Source organism: Mandrillus leucophaeus, unplaced genomic scaffold (genome assembly GCF_000951045.1).
Source record: "Mandrillus leucophaeus isolate KB7577 unplaced genomic scaffold, Mleu.le_1.0 Scaffold113, whole genome shotgun sequence".
Lineage (NCBI taxonomy): Eukaryota > Metazoa > Chordata > Mammalia > Primates > Cercopithecidae > Mandrillus > Mandrillus leucophaeus.
Window position 1 is genome coordinate 5,006,872 of NW_012099543.1, and position 17,327 is coordinate 5,024,198.

The 17,327-nt window shown below is 38.0% G+C and overlaps 1 protein-coding gene across 1 annotated transcript in view; it reads right to left on the minus strand.

The window, feature by feature from the left end:
* Window positions 1–17,327, minus strand: part of MYH15 (myosin, heavy chain 15) — a 141,629-nt gene that overhangs the window by 89,099 nt on the left and 35,203 nt on the right. Inside the window, 3 exon segments of the mRNA XM_011995587.1 lie at window positions 5,425–5,543; window positions 14,082–14,220; window positions 15,419–15,522. Of these exon segments, the coding sequence (XP_011850977.1) occupies window positions 5,425–5,543; window positions 14,082–14,220; window positions 15,419–15,522 (362 nt within the window).

Sequence of the window (17,327 nt, forward strand, 5' to 3'; positions counted from 1 at the left end):
AGAGAAGGAGAGAGGGAGGGAGGAAGGGAAGGAAGGAAGGAAGGAAGGAAGGAATGAAGGAAGGAAGGAAGGAAAAGAGAGAGAAAGAGAGAAAGGGAGAAAGAGGGGAAGGGAGGGAGGAAGAAAGGGAGGGATGGAGGGAGGGAGGGAGGAAGGAAGGGAAGGAAGGAAGGAAAGGAGGGAGGGAGAAGGAAAAGGAGGGAGAGAGGAAGGGAGGAAAAAGGAGGAAAGGAGATGGGTAGGAGAAAGGAGTAAGCTAGCCTGGTGCCTCCTTATGGAAACACAGATGAGAGGAATCACGTTCCTATTATTAAAGGACTAACTATCCCAGGTTATGGTGTGGTAATGTGTCCCAAAGCCTTGCTATTCAAAGTGTGATCCTAAGACAAGCAGCAGCAACACCACCTAAGAGTGTGTTAAAAATGCAGACTCTCAGGCCCAGTCTCAGACCTACTGAATCAGAATCTGTAAGCTAACACAATCCCCAGCTGATTACTATTGACAAAGACTCTCTCCTTGACCAAACTTTAATGAGGATCCTCTGACCCCTCGCCTCCACCTTACCTGTCCTGTCTTCAGCCTGTCTAGCCCAGCTGCAGGAAGAAGTCTGCTAAGTCACTCACCCTTGATCTCTGATTAAGTTCCCCTATCTCCCACCTTTGATGTACATGTTATTGGCCTGCCTTTAGCAAGAATCCTGTTAGGTCAGTTTAAAAAAAATCCTCCTACCCACTATTAGTAATTTGCCGCCCACTGATCCCCTCCCTGTGGTCTTGGGCTATAAATCCCCACTTAACCTTGTTGTACTTGCAGTTGAGCCCAGTATCTCTACCCTGTTGCAATATATCTATTGCAGCAGTCCTGAATGAAGTCTTCCTTACCATTTTAATAAGATTCAGAATATTTGTAATACCATGCGTAATAGTTTGAACATAGTGATATAGTACATTAGAAATTTATAATCCCTAATCCTTGTTCTGCCACTGCTGTAGATGCCAATGAATTGTGTAACCTTTGGCAAGTGATCTAACCTTTCTGGAAAGCAGCATCTTCATCTGAAAAACACTCTTAAAGGATCTTCCTAGCCTTAGCTTCCAGCTCTTTATTATATTAGTTCCCAGTGTTGCTCTCAACAACCTGGACAGAGAATAGCCATTTGGTGCATCATTCTGACTCAGATTCTCCTGCTGTAAAACTGAGGCTGCCTTTTCCTTCCCTGGAGGGGTGTGGCAAAGGTTCTAAAGTAACCCACTGGGGACAGCGCCAACCTTTGTGCCTGGATGATGCAGATCCTCCTTCCATAACTCAATAGCACTGCTGTAGTAGCAGGTTTCTGACATACTCCAAGGAGGAGAGAATTTTAGTTGGCCATTCTCCAAGCCTGGCAACAGAACGTGCTCCAACCACTTAACATTTAAAATAGGCCTATCACATCCATCCTTCTGCCCAGGAGACAGCACGCAGCAGGAGCCAGTTGGTTTCCGGTGGTGATTTAGTTATGAGTCACCCACTCCCTGATCAGTTATCTTGAGTCATTTCCACAGTAATCCATCAGCCGGATGGCATCACAGTTTTTTATTATCAGCATCAAGAGCACACACGTACAAATAAAGCATCAAGAATGATTTTCATCCTCTGTAACACCGAAGAAATCACTCTGTCTATAGCAGTCACTTTGAAACTTTAAAAAGAACATGACTAACTTGCTCACCCCCCTTTAATTCCCTAAATACTTGAGAAGTGGGAGTGGGAGAGATACTGTTAGGTCAGGTGGGGCAAGTGGTAGAGAAACATAGGAAGAAAGCCTGGAGATGTAGGCAGTAGGAGAAATGGATGGTAAACATCTGCTGATGAATTCATGAAACAGATCAATATGTTGCTCTCTAATCATTTTCATCATTTTCTGTCCAATGAAGAGGAAATGAGATGGCTAAATCTATACTTCCACTTTTCAGGGGTTAAGTGCACCCATTTCTTAGCTCTTTTTAAAACAACCTCACAGAAGACTTTGGTTACTGGGGGCAATCATGCATGATAGAAAACAATAGAAAAAAAAATAATGAAGTCAAATAGTTAATTTTTTTTTTTTTTTTTTGAGATACAGTGTTGCTCTGTTGCCCAGGCTGGAGTGCAATGGCACAATCTTGGCTCACTGCAACCTCCACCTCCAAAGTTCAAACGATTCTCTTGCCTCAGCCTCCCAAGTGGCTGGGATTACAGGCACACACCACCACACCTGGCTAATTTTTTTGTATTTTTAGTAGAGACGAGGTTTCACCATGTTGGCCAGGCTGATCTCGAACTCCTGACCTCAGGTGATCCTCCCCTCTTGGCCTCCCAAAGTGCTAGGATTACAGGAGTGAGCCACCGAGCCCAGCCAAAAGTTTTAAGTATGTTGATCCCTGCCTTTCTCATCTGTAAAATAATAATAATGAAATATGCGTAGCTCAGGGTTGTTGTGAGATATCCAATGAGACAGGGGATGCAAACTGACAGCACATTTGACACTTAGTATCCAATAAATGTTAATCCTCCCTTTTCCACCCCTTTTCTGCTTTTATCACTTCCTCATCCTCCCCCCAGTATTTACTTACTAGTTGTGTCGCCTTGAGTGGTTAATCTTTCTAAGGGTCACTGTCTGTAGCTGTAAAATGGCAATAATAATATCTACTTTGTAGGCTTTTTATTAGATTAAATGAGATAATTCATGCAAAGCACTTAGCACATCACCTATAGTTAGTACTCAGTGGACATTATTATTATTTTATTATTAATCATAAAGGAACTTATTTCTAGGTGACATAGTTAGAAATATCATGGAATCATGAAATACTAGACCTGAAGATCCTTAGTTCTCGATAGGCATATATAGTGGTTTTCACCTTGGGATGGTATCTCCTCAAAGGAGGAATGCATTTGGAAATGCAAGTGGCATTTTCTGGTTGTCACAGTGACTAAGAATGCTACTGGCATTTAGTTACCTGGGGGCCAGGAATCCCAAACATCTACAATGTGCAGGACACTCTCATCCATAAAGAACTGTCCCATCTTAAATGCCAATTACATTGAGAAATACAAAGTTGTTCAGCCACTTCACCGCGGTGCTCAGAGAGATGAAGACAATTAACCAAGGTATCAGAGTTAGTTAGCATTATAGCTAGAACTAAATTTTGTATAGAATGTTAACGCTGCAAAATTTTTTCCCATCTTTTGCAATTGTCATCAACAGAGCATACATGTCTCTATTTTTAGCAGTGACAATTGTCTCTATAAAATCAGTAAAATTCCTAAGGGAAAAAAAAGCCTTAGAGTGTGCTTTCTTACTATGTCTCCAGGAGAGAGAGAGAGTGAGAGACAGAGAAAGGAGGAGGTTTTTTTATTTTAATGTTGAATAATAATATATTAGCTTGTTTCACTGGTCCTGTTATAGTAAAGGCTGGAGTCCCTACTATAATATTGTGTTTTTAGTTCCTCAGAACACAATATGAGAGAACTGAAGGCTTGATCTCAGGCCTCCTATGGGCTCATTAGTTTTATTTTTATTTTTTGCTTTTATTATCATTTTAATTGAAAAATAATTGTATATATTTATGAGGTACAGTATGATATTTTCATACATGTATACAATGTGGTAATGATCAAATCAGGGTTATCAGCACATCTATACCTCAAACATCGATCATTTCTTTATGTTAGAAACATTCAAAATCTGCTCTTCTTGCTATTTGGGCTCATTAGTTTTATACAGAGAAAACCCCTGTTCTATAATCATAGCATGTCATGCATGTTGTGGTGAATGTCTAAGAAGGCACGCAACTGCTGAACAACTCTAACCCCACTGCCAAGAAATAGCTCAATTATGTGTCCTGCTGATCGTGATTCAAGTTTAGCTCAATGTAGTCTATTTTAACATGTGTGGAGCACTTACGGCTTACAGGGAATTGTTTCAGATGTTTGGGGCACTAAGATGAATTAGACATAGTCCATGCCTCAAAGAGGTTAGAAGACAAAAATGTAAGCAGATTATTTCAATATAGTAAAGTTAGTATTATAGTAGAGGTAGAATTATCCTTTATAGAGTAAGCTAAATTAATAAATTGATTTTGATTAGTCATTTAAATGTTTTAAATAACACAGACACATCAGTTACCTTAATACACCAAGCGAAACACATCTATTCTAGTCATCATATAGAAGATGACTGTCTTATATTACAAATTTGTACATTTGTCTATTTTTCTTTCAGAGTTAGGGTGTATACTGAGTAAGACTGGGTAAGAATGTTACTTAACGTTCCCTTTGACTCAGTTTGCTCAACTAGAAAAATCATAAATTATGCATTTCTGCCCTACTTAGCTCTGAGTATTATTGTAAGAATAGAAGGCAATAATACCTGTGAATGCTTTAGCCATACTATGTGTGACACCACTTCCTCTTTCCAGAAAGGCTACATTTCTCAGCCCCTTTCTGTAGCTAAAGGTATTATTTTACTAATTCTTATCAATGAACTGTTAGTGAAAGTGATATTACTTCTAGCCCAAGCAGTTAAAGGTGGTTGTACTTTCTCTACAAATGATCTTTTCTCCTTGTGTAGTCACTTTGGAGGCCATGTGTCCCAGATGACAGAGAACTACAAAGAACAACATAGAACTACAAAACAGAGAAGGCTATATACTCTGTATTGGACTTGATGTAAGAAATATTTTGTTGTCACTGAGATTTTAGTGTGTATGCATTACTGCAGCCCAGCTTATCTCATATTTTCCCTTACACATTACAGCTATAAATTATTATTTTTGAAACTTACTAGCATGTTTAGATGGTCTCATTACCCAGTGGCCCTGGGAATATTTACTGCATTAAGGCAAAACCTCAGAGAATTTGTTATTCTCCACTACAACATTCTTATGGATGCTAAACAAAGTCTACATGACGTTCCGTCTCTCATTTCTGTTCTCAATACCCACCTCCTTTCAAATATTGGTTTTTAGCATATGTCCTAAAACTGTTTCTCAACTAACATGTCACCATGTGTCTTTTATGTCAAAGGATCCAATATGCCAAATATGTGAGGCATGCCAATTTGCCAATTTTATCCATGTTAGGAACGAACAGCTTTGAAAGCTTCCTTGCTGGATGACAAAGATGTTGATCACAACAAGTGGAGGGTTTGTCTGCATCTGCAAAGATACTTGCTACCTAAGGGAAAACTTTCAAAATGTATGTTTCAGACAAGAGCATTTACTGTGGTGTGCATCACAAGTAAAAACATTTGGAATAGTCATCCCAAGAGCTCTTTTTTGCTCGTTTATAGAAGCTTTTATTATTGCAAACATCCTTAGTAGTTGAAAAATATACAAGTACAATATATATACAATTATTGGAAGATCATAGAATAATAATGCTCTTGAAATATCACCTTACCTGTTCTATAGTTTGACCTCTGGTAACATACTCATTACCAACTTTGATTCTAGGATGGATCAAGTCCTTTACCAACTCAGAGGAGTTAATGCCCATGAGGAAAGCAGCTTTGTCAGCATCTGGTCATCAGAGATAGAAGAGAAGGAAGGAGAGAGGAAAACACTGTTAAAATTCATTCCATTATAGCCAAACTGACTACCCAAAGGACAGAAATATAGTGTGTTTAGATCAATGTAGCAAGGTAGATTGTAGTTTTCAAATAAATGCCTGAATCCTAAAAGTTTAAAGGAACCTATTTCTTGGAAATGCAAGTCAAAGCCACATTGAAATCTCACTTCATCAGTTCGTTGGTATTAATGAAAAAGAAAATATAATGCCACTCACACCCACTAGAATGACTGTAATCAAAAAGGCAGACAATAACAAGTGTTGGCAAGGATGTAGAAAAAATGGAACCCTCATACATTGTGGGCGGGAATGCAAAATGGTGTGCATTTTCTGTAAGAAACAGTTTGACAGTTACTCTGAAGTTAAGCATAGAGTTACTATAGAATCCAGCAATTTCACTTTCAGGTACACACCCAAGAGAAATGAAAACATATGTTCACACAAAAAATTGTACACAAATGTTTCTAGCAGCATTATTCACAATAGTCAAAAGGTAGGGAAAAGTGAAATATCCATCACTGATGAATGGATAAAAATATGTGGTATACTCATATAATAGGATATTGCTAGTCATTTTACAAAAATGAAGCATTGATGTGTGCTACGACATGGCTGAAACTTGAAAACATTATGCTAAGTGAAAGGAAGTCAGACACAAAAGGCCACATATTGCAGGATTTCATTTCTATGAACTGTTCAGAACAGGCAAATCCATGAGGACAGAAAGTCGATGTTGGTTGCCACAGGCTGAGGAGAAGCAAAAATCAAAGTAACTACTAATAGTTGCTACTAGGAGTTTATTTTTGTGATAATAAAATATTCTGGAATTAGACAGTGGTGGTTGCACAGCCTTGAGAATATACTAAAACCCAATAACCATACAGTTTAAAAGGGTGAATATTATGGCATATGAATCTTCTAAAAGAGGACTAGTATCAAGAAATCGACTCTTAGAAATTGAGATATAATTTGTCTGAAGGACATGGAAAATGCCATCTTTATTATTTGTTTTCTCTTTCTATGCATGTACTTGTGGACTCTTTCAACAAAACACGGACTTGGGACATGTAATCTGATAATTATAGACAAGCACCAATCAACAGAAGCCAGGACACTTGCCAGTTATCTGTAAAACGCCCATCCTTTCCCTGCAAAGTCTCTGTTTACTCCGTAGTGCCCTCTGCTGTCCAACGATAATACTTACACCCCACAAAATTGTTTTATGAAAGAAAACTTCCATTTCCTAAAGTAGTGGAGAATAAGTATTATCAGAAGGAAAAGTAAATAGGCATGCATCACTTTAGGTATGAAAAAAATGACATAAAATAATGACACAGGCAAAAGTTATAAACATATTTCAAATTGTGGATTATTTCAGTTACCAAACAAAATAAATATTCCGCTCATCCAAAACCTCTCTCTGCTTTCTATTTTTAAATGAATTTGGAGATATGCTAGTATGTCTGGCATAGTCATTCTGTTGAATAATGTCTCATAATAGAAGGTAGTGCAGTGTTTCTTTAATTCACTAAAGAAAAAAAAACCTGCAAATTTTCCTGAGCAATAATCACAAACAGAAAATAAAGTAAAAACAAAACGCAATTAGAGAGGTCTATCTCATCTGTATTAGCAATATCAATTTCCTTTTCACAGCCTTTTAAGTGTCTACAAGGCTTAAAATGTTTGAAATGTTTGATTTGCTTATAAACTAAAATCAATATATATTATACATACATTGCTACAAGCTACATACCTACTTTATGTTAGTTTATTTGCAGTGATAATAGCCTGGGTACTTGGTTGCTACGAAACCTTTCAAAACACAAAGCTTATCTGGAAAAATAAATGAAAATCAAAAGTAGAGCAGAGATGCCCATCCTGTGCTGAGATGAGTCTGCTAACAGTGCCAGGTTTGGAGGCAAAAGCTTGACAATTTCAAGTTAAGAATCCGGTATGTGAGATCATAGACTTTTTGAACTGGGAGAGACTTTATAGAGTATCTAATCCAGTGTGAAAATATGTAAAAGATGGGAAGAAATAAAATGTGTCTGGTCAATCTGAGTGGAGATGAACAGTAACCAACAATGTGAAAAACAATTTTCTGGTATCTGTCTGGGTTTAAAAAAAAGAGGAAACACTTGTTTTTTCTAAGCTTTGGAAGCATGCAGAGGCATGATACAGGTAATAATAGTCTCAAGGAATAGTTTCCCACGCCGAGAGTCTTCATATATCCTTTTTCCAGTGTTAAGCACAGTCCTGTGAGTCTATTTTTATCCATGAACAAAAGAAACTCAAATTCTCTCAGGAGTACCCCACCTTAAGCTTAACAGAAATAGCAAGTAACATTACAGGATTATTTCTCACTTACTCCAGAGACAGTTGAGTATCTACAGACAGGACTAGTGTGCCCTGGATTTACTCCAGAGATTTACATTATGCATCACATATGTTCTCTGTTTTGGGGGGCGGAGGAAGCAATAGAAGTCATCATCTTCCAGAAAGTAAATTACTTCATTTGCACTAAATGTTTACAGTTTACAACCAAGATGAAAATAGCGTAAATCTATGAATAAATGCCCATCTGACATTCAGGAACTACTATTGTAAAGATAGCAATGTGTGTAAACGTATTTTAATCGTATTCCCAAATAGGCTTTATGAAATTCCCACCCATAAGCATCAGTGCCTTCAGGACCTGGTGAATGAACCCATGGACTTTAATTAGGCTGCATGATCTTACCTGGGGGAGGTCACATTTAGCTACAGTGGTGGTTCTCAAGCATCAGTGTGCATTGGCATAGCTGGAGAGCTAATCAAATATTAAACAACAGGCTCCCTGAAGCAGGTTAGGGGCTGGGCTGCTCTAGTTTCATCATGTTACCCAGGTGATTCTGATACACATACAAGTTTAAGAACAAAGTTGTTATTGCGGTAGTCCTCAACTTTGATGGCACATTGGGGTCCTTGGCAAGTTGTAAAAGCAAATACTGATGCCTGAAATTCACCCACAGAAATCTGGTTTGTCTGGCTTGGGTAATGCCTGAGCTTCAGGATTTTAAAAGTTCCCCAGTGATTCTGGTGAGCAGCAAAGTTTGCAAACTACTGTCTAGAGAAGAGTAACCAGGTTTGGTAATTTTATTTTGAAATCAGGAAGATGGAAAGAACAAAGTACGACTTCACCTGAAAACAGGTAAAAAGGTAGAGAAATTCAAAAAGCAATCTTTTCCAAATTTACAATTCTATCCCAGTTCAGTCCCATCTGCAAATAACCAGATATAAAAGAATGAAACAAAATCCAGTTTTGTCAGTCTACATGGGTTATGATAACGATATAAATCTCTTTTATGGAAGGTTATAATACAATTTTTGAGTTGTTCATATTTCATTAATTTATTAAACAAAGTTTACTGAGCATTTGCTATATGTAAGCCCTGATGCTAGATAACGTAATAAGAAAATAAATAAAAAAGGCAAAAATCCCTGGCATCAAGAAATTATAATCTATGAGAGTAAGTAAAACACGGAGAAAAAAATAATATGTCAGTAAAACAACTGCATAAGAGACACAGATATCGAGTATCACGAAAGTGTGAAGCAGAGCAAGAGCCCTTCTGGGCTGCATGACTGGGGAAGGATTAAAAAAGAAACAACATTCCATCTGAGCCTTGAAGGATGACAAGAGTTTTTGGAGGCAAATATGGGAGAACAAGAGTTTCTGTAAAAATGAACAGCACGACTTGAAGCCACAGGCATTGAAGAGTACAATGTATGGTCCAAGAAGAGGTTATAACCCAGATGGATTGGACTACAGTGCCAGGGAGTGAGTGAGAAACTGAGAAAAGTGGGTGATTTCTGGTTGCAGGAGACATCTAATGCTGCTATAACGTATTAATTAAAGAATGGGGAAATGTTAAAGGAGCTGTAAGCAGAGAAATGACATAATTAGAGTCAGGCTTTAGAATGCTTAATTTTGGAAATGTGCAAGACAGACCAGAGTAGGAAGAGTTTTAAACTACAGAGTGAACCCATTGCAGAATGCCCAAGTGTCAGATGCTGAAGCTCCAAATTAGTAATGAGAAAGGAAGAAAGAGAGAGACTGAGAAATATGACTAGGAGGTTTCCAGTCTGAGAAGCAGAGAGAAGCCCAGTACTGTAAATATGAATAGAAATGCCAGTAGGAAGACATCACTTAGGGGAGAAGATGATGGACTTTTAGCCATGCAGAGTTTAGGATACTAGAAAATATGCAGCTGAGAGTTGGAAATATGGAGTTGGAACTCAAGAAAGAGGCAAAGGCTAGGATGCCCCTTTGGATTTGGGTGCCCTTTCCCTTTCCCTCTTCATCTGTCAAGCTCCTTCAATTCCTTCCCAAATAATTAACTGGGAAAAATTTACCAAAGCTTAATACATTAAGAACCCTTAGAATTAAAGAAAAATTCAACACCTCTGTTTTTAAAATGAGCTAAAGGTAGAAGCATACTGAAAAAAACTCAGTATCCAGTAAGATGCTTAAGTTAATTATGGCACATTCACACAATGGAATATTTTGTAGCCATCTAAAAAGATATTGCTGAAAAGACAAAAGATATTCAAATATAATTTAGTAAAAAAGATACTAGCATGCATATGATCACAAATTTTTATTTTAAAAAGTTATATGTGCATATTCAACTAGAAAGCTACATTAAAAAATATGTCCTTTGGCATTCACAGTGATTGTTCCTGAGTAGGTAGGATTCACATAACAAATAATTATCCATTACTATGTGCCAGGCACATTTTAAAACCTGGAAATATAGCAGTGAACACACCAAATGAGGTCCCTGCTCTTACAAAGCTTACATCTGGTAAAGACTGAGGGGTGAAGGCTAGGACAGTCAATAAAAACTAGCTGTATGAATGACATGAAGAAAAATATTTAGATTAGGGGGATAGTGGTGGAGGTAGCTAGAGAAGGCTTTTCTAATAAGGTAAGATCCAAGAAGTTACTTTAATGTAAGTGAGGGAGTAAGATATGAGGACAGGAGAAAAGTTCCAGGCAGAAAGAGGAGTTAATGAAAATAGTCCTTCAATAGGAGTGCTTATAGGCTCCAAAAACAACCAAGAGGCCAGAACATCTGAGTGGAGGGAAACGAGAGAAGAGAAAATGGTAGATTTTGCTACTAACGGTAGGGATTAGAGAGAGAAGAGAAGTATTGGTTGGTGCAAACATAATTGCGGTTTTTGCTGTTAAAAGTAATGACAAAAACCACAACTACATTTGCACCAACCTAATATAGAGGTTAAGGAAGCTGTGACAGGGATGTGGGGTTTCATTTGGAGTAAGGTGGGAGCCATTGTTGAGGTTAGAGCAGAAGCAGGACATGGTGGAACAAGGGCTGACTGACACTATGAAAGGATTGACAGTAGCTTCTGGGTGCAGAGCTGTCCACCTATCCATCATAGGCAAGGGTTCAGGCAGGGAGACAAGGAAGGAGGCTGTGGCAATAATCTGGTAAGAAATGGTGGCTCGGGCTAGGTGGTGGCAGTGAACATGGCCATGGTGATAAGTTGTGAGCTTTTGGATTTCAAAGGTAGAGACAAAGAAAAAGAGAGGAGTCTGGATGATTCTGAGATTTGAGTCAGGGTGACTGGGAGAACCTAGCTGGCATTTTTGAAGAAGACTAGAAATGAAGAGTTGGTAGTAAAGGCAGGGTGGGATGAAGAGTTCAGTTCTATTCATGTTCAGTTTGAGATGGGCACCAAAGAAATGAGTATAGAGAGGGAAGAGGAAGGATTCAAGGGTTGAGCCCTGAGCAGGCCTAGAGCAATTAGCAGTAGGGAAGACAAGGAAGCTCCAGCAAAGAACCTGAGAAGAAGCCAAAAGGGAGAGCAGATGAGATTACACATTTCATTTGCTCATCTGGTTTTCTGATTTATTAATAAGTATGCCTTGTTTTTTGTAATAAAAACCATTCTTCAAGAAAAACCTTTGTTTTAAAGCATGGAAAAAGCAAACGGGATGGCAAAAATAAAATAAGATGCCATAAAAGCATATGTGAATATGTTAATGTGTAAGATGTTTACAAAATCTTCATATTACATTGCCTCACTTCATTCACATCTGTGCTGAGTCCTCTTCTCTGAGGGACTTCCTGACCACCCTATCTACAACAACCCCTGTATCCTATCATTCTTTATTTTTTAAACTCTGCTTTACTTCCTTTTTGTATGGAACTTGTTACATATTTATGTATTTATTTTCTAACTCCCACACTAGACAGGACAGGGACAATATTTTGTTCACAGATCTATCCCTAGCATCAAGAATAGTCCCTGGCACAGCCTGGCCTCTAAAATTATCTGCTGCACAATAGGCCAGATGTGGTGTTTCAGGCCTGTAATCCCAGCACTTTGGGAGGCCGAGGTGGGTGAATCACTTAAGGACAGGAGACCAGCCTGGCCAACACGGGGAAACCCCACCTATACTAAAAATATAAAAATTAGCCCAGCATAGTGGTGCACTTGTAATCCCAGTTACTCGGAAGGCTGAGGCACAAGAATTGCTTGAACCTGGGAAGCAGAAGGTGCAGGGAGCCAAGATTGCCCCCCTGTACTCCAGCCTGAGCCACAGAGCAAGACTCTGTCTCAAAAAAAAAAAAACCAGAAAACTTATTTGTCAAACAACAAAAAACCAAATAACCTAATTTTAAAAATAGGCAAAGGACTTGAATAGACATTTCTCAAAAGATATACGAATGGCCAATAAGCACATAAAAAGATGTTCAACATCACCAACCAGGAAGGAAATGCAAATCAAAACCACAATAAGATACTACTTTATACCCATAAAGATGGCTACTATAAAAAACAAAACCAAAAAACAGAAAACAACAAATGTTGGCATGGATGTGAAGAAACTGGAACCTTCGTGCATTCCTGGTGAATATGTAAAGAGGTATGGCCACTGTGGAAAACAATATGATGGTTCCTAAAAAAATAACAGATTTACCATTTATTCTAGCAATTCCACTTGTAGGTATATACACAAATGAATTGAAGGCAGAGACTCAAACAGATATTTATATACCAACATTCATAGCAGCATTACTCATAATAGCCAAAAAGTGGAAGCAACCAAGTGTCCATAGACTGATGAAAAGATAAATGTGTTATATGCACACACTGGAATATTATTTAGCCTTAAAAAGGAATGAAATTTTGATACATGCTACGACATGGATGAACCTTGAAGACATTATGCTAAGTGAAATAAACCAGTTACAAAAGGTCAAATATCATATGATTACGCTTACATAAGGTGCCTAGAGTCAGAAAGTAAAACAGTGGTTACCAGGAGTACCGGAAGGGGATAATAGGGAGTTTGGGTTTAATAAGTACATAGTTTATTGAGGTTGAAATGATGAAAAACTTCTGGCAGTGGATTACATTGCTAATTATATAACAATGTGAGTGTTCTTCATGCCACTGAACTGTACACTTAAACGTGGCTAAAATTGTAAATTGTACGTTATGTATATTTCATGCATTAAAAATATAAAATTTAAAAAATTAGTTGTTGAAAGAGTTGAATGAATGGGTTTTCTCTTTTCATTTCAGTTGTAAGGAATTTTAATATTAAATGGAATAACTATGCTTTCTTCTTTTCATAATTGTGGGGATTTATTTTAATGATCATTCTAGACAGATCATTCATTGTAAGGTGCCATAAATCTTTCTGGTAAGCAGAAAAGAGTATAGCTTTTTTTAAATGTGAAAAAAAAACAAGGGGAAATAAAGCCTCCTGGTCTCACCCCTATGAGTTAGTTACATCCCGCGGGAATTCCAAGGGCCTTAGTTCACATCTCCATTATGTCATTTAATACATTTTATCATAATTTGCTCCTTATTATTTTTATTTTATTTTTTTTATTTATTTTTTTGAGACTGAGTCTTGCTCTGTCGCCCATGGTGCGATCTTAGCTCACTGCAACCTCTGCCTCCTGGGTTCCAGCAATTCTCATGCCTCAGCCTCCCAAGTAGCTGGGATTATAGGTGTGCGCCACCACTCTCGGCCAATTTTTTGTATTTTCAGTAGAGACATGGTTTCGCTATATTGGCCAGGCTGGTCTTGAACTCCTGGCCTCAAGTGATCCACCTGCCTCAGCCTCCCAAAGTGCTGGGATCACAAGTGTGAGCCATCGTGTCCGGCCATGATTCGTTCCTTTCTCTCATTGTTCTCAATAATCTATGTGCTAAAGGCATTCTCTTTCACCCAAGTTTAGCAAATTGACTGGATCATCAATAATTATTGAGGAGTGCTTCTTATTCTGTGATAGGAGGATTCTACATTAGAATGGTAGTTGACAGAACCATTTTTGAAGAACAGCAACCAAGGGAGACACTATTGATTAATTTTAAGTAAGAGGTGAGGTTAACTGCAAGGAAAAGGGGGCAGGCTTGGGCCCAGGGATTTGAAGTATATACCGTATCTTCAAAGCAATTCTTACTTTCTGTGCCATCTGCTTCCAGTTGCTCTTCTCTAGGTTTCTGTTTAAATTTCATGTTTCCAAAGTGCATGATGGCTCCAGTGAGTTTATAGCATCCATACTTCTCATCAGGAAGAAAGCCCAAGATGTCCATGGCTTGCTGTAAAAACAGAAACAGATGGCCCTGTCTTCATTTGCCTAATGGCTGCAGTGAGCACCTCACCCCCGCTGTTACACCTCGGGGCTGTGGGCTGAAGGGAGTGAGATAGACAGCTCTGTTCAAAGCAATGCAAATCAGCCCTGTTGGCACTTGGTCACCCGCAGTCTGCTCATCCCTTTAAAAGAGAATTAGGAAGGCACAAGACTAGGCTTGTTTATTCCCCAGTAGTTTTAGAACTTTCCTTCAATGCCCTGCCTCTCTCTGGTTCCTTCCAGCAACAGATCACTAACTGGCTGTATCAGGTCAATTATTTTGCCTTTCGTGGTTATGGCAGAAAGCACCATATCTGCTGAGTTGCTTGTTTCTGTGATCCCATGTGTTCTCCTGACTTTATTCTAGAGCAGACATATTTCAAAGACTGGTGAAAAGAAATGTTTAAGAAAAGCCACCTCACCATAAAATTGCATCCTAAGTATCCACTGCACAAGATGTGCATTCTCATACACCCCAAGAGGGAAAAAATTGGTACAATCTTTCTAGTGGTTAATTTAGAATATGTACCAAGAGACTATAAAAAATTCATAATCCTTCGTATTTTCACTTCTAGGAACCTAGCATAAGGTGAATCTGATATACAGAAAAAGTGTTAAGCTACAGAGATATTCACCTCAGTGGGAGTGAAAAAAAATCTTGAGTCTAACACTAGGAGAATAGCTCAATAAACAACAGCACAAATGCCTGATAAAATCTTAAGTACCCACTTAAATGTTTATGAAGAGTTCCTAAAGATACTTGAAATGCCTAAAAGATTAAACTGAGAAAGCAAATTCTATATGCCAAATGTATATGCAGCATAATTACAGTCTTTTGGTAAAAAAACAAAAAACACTAACATGACCATACAAAAGCAGCTGCAAATAGATAAAAACAGAATAAAGACTGTAAAGATATACACCAAATAAAAGAGATGTTTGCCACTGAGTTGAAATATCTTTCTACTTTTTCATAGCTTCCAAAGTTACTATACTGACAATGTGCAGTTTTCTCGTAAGTCAGTAAACTTTGGACAGAAGCAGCCCTACACCCCTATGGAAGCAAGACCACTTCTCCGAGTCCCTGAAGAACAGAACTCTAAGATGCTGTCTTTCATTTCTCATTGCCATTACCAGATTTCGCTTTGACAACTAACAAGCCTTACTTCTGTGGCCAGCAATTCTTCAGCATCATCCAAGCTCTCCACAGTAACTGCTCCACAGGAGCAAAAGTGGAAGTCTGAGGGATTTGCAGACACCAGGAGCATGTCTAGAGTGGGAAAACCATTCGTTAAATAGCTTAAAGAAATCCGCAAGGCCTTAGAAAATAATGGGTCAATATTCACAGTTTACGGTTTAAATCATACTTGTAAACAAGCTAAAATAAAATCCATATTTTAGACCCAAACTTCTACAATCAATGTTTGCCCTCTATTAACTTGTCAGTAATGTGTTAATGCCTCCCAAGAGAAGACAGGCTGGCAAATTCCAAAAGCAGATTCAATTGCAGCAGTTTCAATTGGTGCAAAAAAACAAAAACAAACGAATAACAACAACAACAAAACACAGACAATGTGTGCTGGTAAAACTTTGAAAACAGGAATTTGGCCTAGATTTATGACTGAGGGCTGGAGGACAAAGGTATTTTGTAAAATTATAAGTAGAACAGATCTGAGCTTCAAAAGCTAGGAAGCAGTCAGACCCTGGGGTCAGCGCCCAGGGAACATTAGCAGGGCAACCCTGTCACATCACATCCTCCCTATTAGGGAGCTGAGTCTGTCTTTCAAGGGATCCATAAGTCAGCTGCTGTGTTCAATGCTGCGTCCTGATATGTCTAAGAGTCCTGACATGATTCACTTAGTCAGGAAACATAATCCAGGTCGAAGCAGAGGCAGGCTGTCAGCCACGCATCAACTGACTTGGCAGAATCATGTTAACCTCTCACTGTCCAACACTTGATCCCAATGAAGTTTTCTTGAGCTGATCTTATTTTTCTATTTATTGCTCAATGAAGTGAAAGTCGGTTATCTTGAACCCCAAATCTCAGAAACAAAGAAATTGGGCTACATAAACGTTCACAGCAGCTTTGTTAGAAAACAAGTCAAATGACCATCTGCAGTTGAATGGGCTAACAAACTGTTGTACATCCATACAGTGGATTATTATTCAGCAAACAAAGGAATGAACTATAAATACGTGCTAGAACATGGAAGAATTTCAAAATAATTATGCTGGGTGAAATAAGCCTGACAAGAAGAATATACACTCTATTTTTTTTTGTTTTGTCTTTAAACATTCTAGAAAATACAAACTAATCTATGGTGACAGAAAGCATATTAGTGGTTGCTTAGGGACTGGGGCTGGGAGAGGAGGGCTCCAATGAGTGAGAAGGGACAGGAGGGAGGTCCAAGGACCTTTTGAAGATCCAAGCACACTTTTGAAAGTATACATGCATTATGTTGATTGTGGTGACAGTTTCATACACACACACATATATGTTAACACTTACCTGTTATATACTTAAAACACATGCCGTGTACTTTAGTTGAAAAGTACTTCAATAAATTTGTTTTATAAAACTTTAAAAATAAAACAAAATTGGCCTAGCTTAAATCAAGCAGAAGGTTAATATATGTATTTTAATAAAAATGACCTGTAAAATTTTTTACAGTACTTGTTTTTTAAATGATTTTTATTTTTTAAATTGACAATTTAAAATTGTATATATTTATGGTGTACAACATGATGTTTTGATACATGTATACATTGCGGAATGGCTTATTCCAGCTAAGTAATGTATCATCATTTCACATACTTTTTTTTGTGTGTGGTGAGAATATTTAAAATCTACTCTGTTAACCATTTCAAGCATATAATACATGGTTATTAACTATAATCACTGCGTTGTACAATAGATCTTCTGAACTTATTCAACTTTTTTAGATTCTACATGGGTGAGATAATGTGGTATTTGTCTTTCTGTCCCTGCCTTATTTCACTTAGCATAATATCCTTCAGGTTCATCCACGTTGCCATACTTGACAAAAATAACAAGATGTTCTGTTCTTTTCTTTT